Genomic DNA, 9547 nt, shown 5'->3' with positions numbered 1-9547 from the left:
ATGTTTTAGTATATAACTTTGCTCACTATCCTCTCAGATTTTTGTAAGCTAAGGAGGACTCGGTCTTATAAACATATGAAATTAATTAATTTGCTAGAAACTTGGTCCCAAGTGGAACGAATGGAATATTTAATTTGAAGATGACAACGATTTGTTGTTTTAGTCTCCATGTTGTATTCTGACTTTCTTGGTTTCTTTGAATAAATGTAATCTGGAAGAAAGGATTAAAGTTGTGGGAAAGCATTGGAGTTTAATTAAAGTATAACTACTAAAACGAATTATTATGCTATTAAGAAATGATTAGGTATAATTGCATTAGGTGTCACTATAAAATAATTCCATAATCATTCAATTTTTTAACCATCCTTTTCATGCTAAATTTGTATTATCTGATCCACGAGATGAGAAACATATAATAATATAGGGTTCTAGTACTCTAACTATATGTTGATTAGTACCTGTCAGTTACATGTCAAGACTTAGTATTAGTCAAATAAATATTTCGAATCTTTTATAATCAATATTAATGAGCTTTTACATGACTGCAAACCTAACTTAACATAAAGACTACAAAGGACCCTCAACTAAATAATAAAAAATCAAGCAACGAGATAGACATAATTAATTGAACTGTACAGTAGTAGACCGCTAATAAATAATGTTAGATCAATTTGATCCGAATAGGGACAAAATCCCAAAAGCCAAGATTTTCATAGGACATTCAAAAACACAATCAACTAAATAATAGAAAACAGGGATAGAACCACTAACCTTGTTTTGCATCTATAATGACGATGGTTGCAGCAGAAAATAAAGACCAAATTAAGATCTAAGTGTTTCCCCTCTATTCCCAAAGTAACTGGCTTGATGAGAATACCGTATGCACAGGGATGATGAACACTGAATATCTCCCTCTCTGTCCAGAATGCACTCCTCAATAGAGATTGAGAATTATTAGTTGTGATGGGTACAAGGGGGACCTAGCTCTCTTTATATAGTAATTCTTATAGGGTCTAACTCGTCACAGTCCCAATAGGAATCCATCTACCCACACTAAAGCCAGTCCACATAGGATTCCTAATATAACCCAATGACTTCCTTAATTAGAACAATACTATAATTAGCCGGAGTTTAGGATATTAAATATTAGTCCATAATATTAGAATATTAAACCCAATAGGATTAAAATTCTAACAGATAAAAGATAACCCCCATTAAAGAACTCAAACTCATAGCCAAAGTTCTTAGGCGGTTGAACCAGGCTTCTCTACTGAGGGGGTGAATCAGTAGTCTTTAAAATTTTCAAACACACAGTCTCAATGACGGAAAAAATTTTGCTAATGTGTTCTTGCTACAAGGCTGGCAGCCAAGGAAATGGAATAATTCACTTCCTGTTTAGGTTCATAAATACCCTCCTAGGTTTTAGTATTTTCTAAAATACCCTTTAAGATCCCATTTCTTTGGCTGGTAACCTTGTAGCAGCAAAATTTCATCCCTCATTGTCAGTCACCTAAAATAAATGCAATCCACAAACACTCAGTATCTCACCCTTCATGCACCCTGTTGCCTTGAGTTGTATCTTGTGAACCGAAAAATGTTATCAATCTCTACCTGTAGACACCAATGGCTGGGGTACCCCAATTTTGGCCTGTGACAATTTGTGTGTACTTCCCGCCTACAACAAAGTTGGTTAGGCCTACCAAGAGTTTTTTTTGTTTTTTTTTTTTTTTTTGTTTTGGTAAAAGACCTACCAAGAGTGACACACCCACTATACAAGAAAAAAAACACATCAATCTGGTTCACACAACCACAACAAGCAATATTTATGTGGTTTGACGAGTTTTCCTACGTCCACAGTGCAATACCTATTATAAGAGACAAGGGCTTCATGCATGAACTATGTGCTCTAGAGACACCTCAAAGATTGAGACAACCTCAATCTCTTCACACAAGGAAAGGTGATAAGGATTTTTACCCTAATGGATATTTGATTATCTTCAATAGCCAACCTTTCCTTGTATTTCTCCTTGTACCAATATCTCCATGATTCTCTCATCTAAATCCTCTTTATGTATATACATGGCCGAGCTGGGCACAAGGCCTCAACCCAGGGCCAGGTGAATAAGAAACCCCGCCCGACCCAGGCTCAGGGAGGGTTAGGGCGGACTCGAGAACACGTGATGTAGTTTTTCAGCTTGGTTTTGGCACGTGTCTAACTCTTTGTAGGGTGAAAGCGAGCCTTGGCTCGATCAGTTTACATTCTTAATGAAAACCAACTTCAAAATTTTAAAAAAAAAAAATGTAGGAGTAACCCACCCTACTTTCGAAGGATCTCTCCTCTAGGGTGCGTCAAAAGGTCCAAGGTTGGAAGTCTAAGCTTCTTACACATGCTGGAAAGGAAGTCTTATTGAAGTCTGTGGTGTTTTCTATGTCAAACTATGCATGTATGCATTTTAAACTTCCAGCTTCATACCATAAAACATTGCGGCAAATGGCATCCAATTTTTTCTGGGGTGATACTGATGGACGGCCTAAATTACATTGGATATCTTGGGAGCGGCTATGTTTATCAAAGGAGAATGGTAGTTTGGGTTTTCGTGACCCTACACTTCACAACAGTGCTTTACTATCAAAGACTGCATGGCGCTTATGGTTTGTTCCCAATAGTCTTTTGTTTTGTTTTTTAAAGGTTATCTACTTTCCTCATACTGATTTTTTGAGGGCCTCAGCTAGTCATCATCCTAGTTGGGGATGGAGAAGCATTATGGAGGGGAAGCGGGTCTTGTTTGCTGGTCTATGTATGTTGGAGGGTTGGTGACAGTGCCAATATTGATATTTGGCATGATGCTTGGGTGCCAACACTAAAGGATTACAAAGTCTCTACAACTCCAACAGGTTTATCATGACCTTCGAAGATTTTTGATCTTATTGATCAGACTAATAGAACTTGGCGCTATGATCTGCTGCAAACCTATTTTAATGATGCTGAAATCTGTGCGATCATGAAGATTAATCGATCTATCTTTCCTCAAACGGACAGATTGAAATGGATGGGGAGTAAGAATGGTGTTTTTTTAGTACGAAGTGCCTATCATCTTCTCTCTAATAAGGAGTACGATAATCGTTTATTGGGTACAACTTCTTCCAGATTACATTCTTGGAGTTCAATAGACTCAAGTGTTTGGAAAACCATTTGGAGTTGTAGAACCATGCCCAAGATACAACGATTTTTATGGAGGGCTTGTGCCTCTAGCCTAGCAACTGGAGATGCTCTTGCAAGACGGAATGTAAATGTTGATCCACTGTGTGGTCGATGTGGTGATTGAGAAACTATCTCACATATTCTCTTGGGTTGTCCTTATGCCAGAGTGGTATGGTTTGGATGTCTTCTAGGTTCTATCTCGCCAACCATTTGTCATCTTTCGATTTCTGATTGGATTTAAGGTTGGAAATCTTTTTCCACAAGGGGGAAAAAGGAGTGCAGATCATTGATAACCCTTTCTAGTTTTATTTGCTGGTTTTTGTGGTTATCACGTAATGATATGGTGTTTGGGCGAAAGGTTTGGCATCCCAATGAAGTTATTGCTGCTATAGTGAAGGCGTTCCAGGAGTAAATGTCTCTTCAAATTGCTGCTCGTTCATCTAATACTATATCGACACATCTAGTGTCACACTAATGGATGGTGCCCCATGTTGATTATGTTAAATGTAACTGTGATGCTAGTTTATCCTCAGTTACAAACAAATCTGGAGTTGGAAATATTTGCAGAGATCACTGTGGTACGCCTTTATTTGCCTTCTCAAGTTCAATATTCTTTTCAGATGTATTGGTTGGTGAGGCTATTGCAGTTCGGATGGCGATGTTGGAGTTGATCTCAAATGATTATACTTAAACCATGATTGAGACAGATAATCTGAATCTGGTTACGTATGTTACAAGTGGTGGTGGAACTTCTCCCTTACACATTCGGACGATTGTTGAAGATATCATACATTTATCTTTTTTCTTTGTATCTTGTAGTTTTACTTGTATTCCACGGGAGATTAACAGCGTGGCTGACTCCTTGGCTAGGAGGGCACTGTCGTTAACATGCACGACTGATTGGCCCATTTCCACTCTATGGTTGTGTGAGATATGTTCATTCTCCCCACCATGAGCTTGCATGTTTTATCCTAATAAACTCATACTCATTTACCAAAAAAAAGACATCAATAATATAAATCGACTTTTCTTTTATTTTATTTTTTTTGGGTCAACATATAAATCGAGTATAGGTAATTGCAACAATCCCAAAATCTCTCAAGATGAACAAACAAACTCTCCTCCAAAGAATTGATGCATTCTTTATACAGATACACGTATGAATGAGAACATCTTCGATCATCATCTCCCTCAGATCGATCAAATCACACAATTAGAATCACCATTCTATATATGAACAACAATCTGTTGTTCCTTGCACAAGAAAACTCGATCCATTTATGTTCTCCTTCTCTCTCTCTCTCTCTCTCTCTCTCTCTCTCTCTCTCACACACACACACACAACTCAAGTCACACCACCTGAGTGACACCAGTTGCCATTTCCAATGTAGTAGAATGTATAGCATCTTTGTACCAGCCATGCCTACTGGAATCAAATTTCTCACCATCTCCCCACAAAGCATAAGCTTCTTCTCCATGAACCGCATCATCTCCTATCAATAGTTGATCTTCTGACATCCGCAGAGGTATAACCAACCTTATCACCAAACAAATGATAGATGTTACAACTAAATTCCAACCGATAATGAAAAGGGCTCCGAGGAACTGTTTTAAAACTTGGAATCCACCGGTCCCTCCATAGATTGCACCTCTACTGTTGGTGACCGGCAAGTACATCGAACACAGCACTGGTTCCGCGAAGATACCCGTGAGAAGACCCCCTAAAGTCCCTGCCACGGCGTGAGTGTGGAATACACCAAGAGTGTCGTCCACCTTCTGAAGCAAACTCCATCTCTTGTGGATCACCATCATCGTGAACCAGGGAATACTGCCTGACAGCACTCCCATAACAATTGCAGCCCAACCTTGAACAAGACCTAAAATCACACCAAAGTAATTTTTTTGTTTAATTTTAGAACCAGACTAAACCAATTAATAGGTATCAATTAATTATGTATGGTTGTTTCAAAAGATTTTTGTCAAGATTTATATATCATGGACTACTACTCATCATTGCTAAAAAATAAAAATAACTTTTCTTGGTGATGTGGAATTTGTGTCTAGACACACAAGGAGGTGAAATGACCCGTTCACCCTCAAGAATGTGAAAATTCCATCCCTATTAATGCTTACGTGGATAGGTTGACGCATGGTCCCATTTTTGGTGAAAAAAAAAAAAATTTGTGCAGAATCCTACCGAACGTTTCAATTTCCCATCCTCATTTGGTGGAAAATTGCACTGGTAGCAAACACTCTCGCAACAGAAAAATATAATGACTGTTCAAGTGATTGGATGCATCATGAACTATCCGTTTTAATCTGTGTCCATCAATCATGGGTCCAAGAAAGTCATAGGACCCACAATTGATTGAAATGCATCCAACCGTGAACAATAAGTTTGTGCAGAGAATATGCCAAATTCTTACCTGCACCAGGAGTGATGCAAACAAGCCCCGTGATCATACCCTGAACAGCACCAATCACAGATGGCTTTTTGAACACGAGCACATCAAGAACCGTCCACACCAGCAAGCTCGTTGCCGCACAGATATTCGTGTTCAACACGGCCAATGACGAATCGGTATTTGCCGTATACGGGTCTCCACCATTGAACCCGGCCCAGCCCATCCACAGAAGCCCAGCACCCGCCAACATCAGCAACACGTTGTTCGGCGGAAATCTCTCCCTGTCCTTAGTCAACCTTGGTCCCACCTTTTATTTAAAAAACACAAGAGACAAAAATTGATTCATCAACGACATAGAATCGCTGACCGGTCAGATCAATAGTCAAAGCTCAAAACTCAGAAAACTAACCCAGTAAGCGGCAGTGAAGCCGGCGATTCCAGATGAAAGGTGGATCACATATCCACCGGAGTAGTCCATGACACCCCACTGGAACAAGAAACCACCACCCCATAGACTGAAAGCACCGACGGTGTAGGAAAAGGTAAGCCACAAGGGAACAAACACCATCCAAGCCCTGAAGTTCATTCTCCCCAGGAGAGAACCAGCGAGGAGAATCAATGTAATTGCAGCAAACACATACTGAAAGTACACCATCGTTGCCATCGGATAATACGGCGCCACCATCGCCGTCTCGAGGGTGCCATCGCTGTTATACACAGCCGATGCCGGCAAAGTTGCTTGCTGGATCAGAAAATTTTGTCCAAGAGCCACACCAGCTTTGCCCCAAAAGGGTAGAAGCTGAGGTCCAAAAGACATATTATAAGCCCAAGTTACCCAACAGATGAGAACCGCAGCAAAGGCGTATAGAGCCATGAAAGCAGAGTTAACTGCCCATTTCTTCTTGACAATAGAACCATAGAGGATAACTAGACCCGGCACGCTTTGAAGGCCCACGAGGGTGGCTGCTACCATCTGCCATGCGTTGTCACCTTTGTTGAGCCACTCCGGCGTCGATAATGAAGTGTTGCTGTTCAGGTAAGCTACAGGAACAACGCTCGCCATGGTTGAAGCTTGAGAAGATAGATCACTACTCTCTGTGATCTACAGCTGTAGAAGAGCTGAAGAAGAGAGGTCTATAAAGAAGAGAAGGCAAATGGAGAGCTCAGCAGATTTTATAAAGAGACTCAAGAGATTAAAGATGAGATAGTTGTGTGCAGGTGTTTGAATTTTGGACGCTATAGCATTAGATGAGGTTGAGTTTGGGTGGACCGTTGATTGTGGGATCAACGGTTGAGATCCTGAAATATTATTTTTGGGAGAGGAGAGTGTACGTGAGAAGTTAACTAAAAAAGGGTTGGAGTGAATACTGGGTGAAGGGGTGAATGTTATGAATATTTTAAGGTAATGGAATCCCAGAGCCGATAAACCAAGTGAGAACAAGAGAAGATATTCTGTCCCCATTGGAATATTGGTATTCATTATATTGACTAGATGCAACGAATTCTCTTTTTTGGACGAAATTGCCCTTATTATTTTGTGAAAAGGCCAGCTTTTGATATATTGCATTCTCGGATGATAAAAAATAAATTGTTTCTATTGTCCAGAAATGTAAAATCGACCTAGATTGCATTCCAAGAATACATATCAAATACAGTCTTAATTTTCTTCATCGCTCGACTTTCATTTTGGTGGAACACAGGAGGCAAGACAATGATCTGAGTTTCAGTTTCAGGTCTTCGACCTCACCAGTGATGGTTAGTTGGTTGGTGGATGGGCGTAAGGCATGACTTCAGGACTTCAAATCTTAAAAGCAACTGTTGAATCTTAACCGGCATGGAATTCCCATTTCCCACGTACACTCTTATCTCTTTTGACTCTCATATGTTCATGCCACACACCGTTTCTTACATTCTTTTGTTGCTGAGGTTCCAATTTAGTTTTTTGAAAATCCGAGGGGCCTTTACCGTCATTGCGTGTGGAATCAAAAATAAGAATTCAGAAATTTTTTCCAGCTCAGTAACAGCTAACGCCTCTTCTTATTTACGGCTGTGAACATTTGATTTTGAACAAATTAATTGTCTCTCTGATTTGGACTTTCACACGAACTTTCCCATTCTATTATCGTTCATAATCATAAATGTCTTTCTTGAATAAGATAGTGTTTAAGGATCCAGATCTTCTATGGCGCAGCTGCCCGTAACGGCCTGTACGATGCAGATTGGGCTACGCGTGCAATGACCACCTTACCCCTGTTAGGGTAAGGTGTTTGGGAAGGGGTAAGGTGGTCTTTGCGTACGCGGCTCAGTCTGCACCACTCAGGCCGTAGAGGATCTGAATTGTAGAGTTTAATTAGTCACACAGTTCCCTGAAATGACTGCCTTACCCCTTACAAAATGAAAAATCCTTCTCTAATCAATGCCCCTGTGTGCGCCTCCATTCGCCAGTGTTGGAGCAAGGGCTACGCAACCGGGCAGTGTTCTTCTTCCCTTTTGATTTTTTATCTGTCAAGGTCTTTCACTTCTTGGTGAAAGTTTTCCTTCATTCACCCACGGATGGAGAGTCAACACGAAGAGCATGCATACGAGATTGAAAACAACCGTAGCTTCCTTATGATAAGTATTTAATTAACTGTAGAGGTTTCATGCACAGTAGTGTATGGTGTATGGTTGTGCTTTCCATTGCCGGATGGGTATGATCATAAACTACACATGCCCCCTTATCCCCATCCAACAGTTGAGGCACGATCGTTCACCATGCACAGACGTGCACAAAACCTTTTGTCTTAATTGATTAATAATTTCATTTATATATTAATAATATTGCAGGAGGTAAGTTGGTTATATCACTAGTGTATCTTAATTATTTCTCAATTGATAATTATTTAGGGAGAATGTATCTATTTTTGGGTATGAAATCATACTTTCTATAATTTTTTAGGGAATGTATAGCTGTTATTGGGTATGAAACCGTATTTTTTTAGAATTTTCTAGGGAACGTAATCAATGTATAAGCTGTTATTGGGTATGAAAGCGTACTTTATACCATCCGTACTATCTTGATACACACATAATATGTATGTTTTGACCAAAAATATATATATATATATATATATATATTGTTTTGAATTAATTTGATTAATTATTGCTTTTCTTATTTGGGTGAGGATTTTGGTTTGTGTAAAACATGTAAACCTCCTTGGTCTACACTTATTTTCTATCACGTGGCATGTCAAAAGAGGAAATTCAGTGGATAGGTAAACCCCTCAAGTCCCCTTCAGGCCCTTCTTATATATCAAGTTTGTGTTTCTACATGTTAGAATAAAGTGTAAAAAAAAAAATTCTAGATTAGAATAAGGGTATATAGGTTATCAAAAGGATGCATAGACATACATGGGAATGTAAGTGATTGAATTTGATACTAAAACTTTATCAAAAAAAAATTTGAGACTAAAATGTGGCGCATAACTAATTAATAGCATATTCTCAATATCACATAGCCAGAATTTACAACATGGCACAATTAGGTGTATAGATTAGGTAAGTTATCTGGTTTGGAGAGACTAGGTAGACCAAGGTCTCTTCACAAGCGCCTGGGCCAATGGGGGAGCATGACTGGATATCTACCAATTAAGGGGTAGTGTCTTTTCTTGGTTCCCTGTGAGAAGGTAGGAAACGCCACCAAGTAGAGATCTTCTTCCTTTGAAAAAATTAATAATTAAAAATTAATGTGAGAGAATGTAGAGTACCTTGCTTGTTCAAAGAACTCTCTCCGTGTTTTTTTATTTTATTTTATTTGGTTTAATTGATTTGATTAGTTTTCCTTCAACCATGAAGATATACCCACAATGTTTTAAATTTGAATTAAACCTCAAAAGAATGTGAGGTTCACCCATACTAATTTATTTGTCACTTTGAAGAAGATTGGCACCTTGATGTGAGA

At 39.1% G+C, this 9547-nt stretch overlaps 1 protein-coding gene across 1 annotated transcript; it reads right to left on the bottom strand.

Moving 5' to 3' along the window:
- Positions 1-4476: 4476 nt before the first annotated feature.
- Positions 4477-6720, bottom strand: LOC122661179 (ammonium transporter 3 member 1-like). The gene is made up of 4 exons (XM_043856518.1): positions 6017-6720; positions 5629-5914; positions 4548-5079; positions 4477-4499 (listed from the first exon to the last, which is right to left on the bottom strand). Exons 1-3 carry the CDS (start codon positions 6668-6670, stop codon positions 4553-4555), a joined length of 1467 nt encoding a protein of 488 aa, XP_043712453.1. The 5' UTR covers positions 6671-6720; the 3' UTR covers positions 4477-4499; positions 4548-4552.
- Positions 6721-9547: the final 2827 nt, after the last annotated feature.

This window comes from Telopea speciosissima, chromosome 5, assembly GCF_018873765.1.
Source record: "Telopea speciosissima isolate NSW1024214 ecotype Mountain lineage chromosome 5, Tspe_v1, whole genome shotgun sequence".
NCBI lineage: Eukaryota > Viridiplantae > Streptophyta > Magnoliopsida > Proteales > Proteaceae > Telopea > Telopea speciosissima.
The sequence above is the reverse complement of the archived record's forward strand: the minus strand, read 5'-3'. Positions and strand labels throughout refer to the sequence as shown.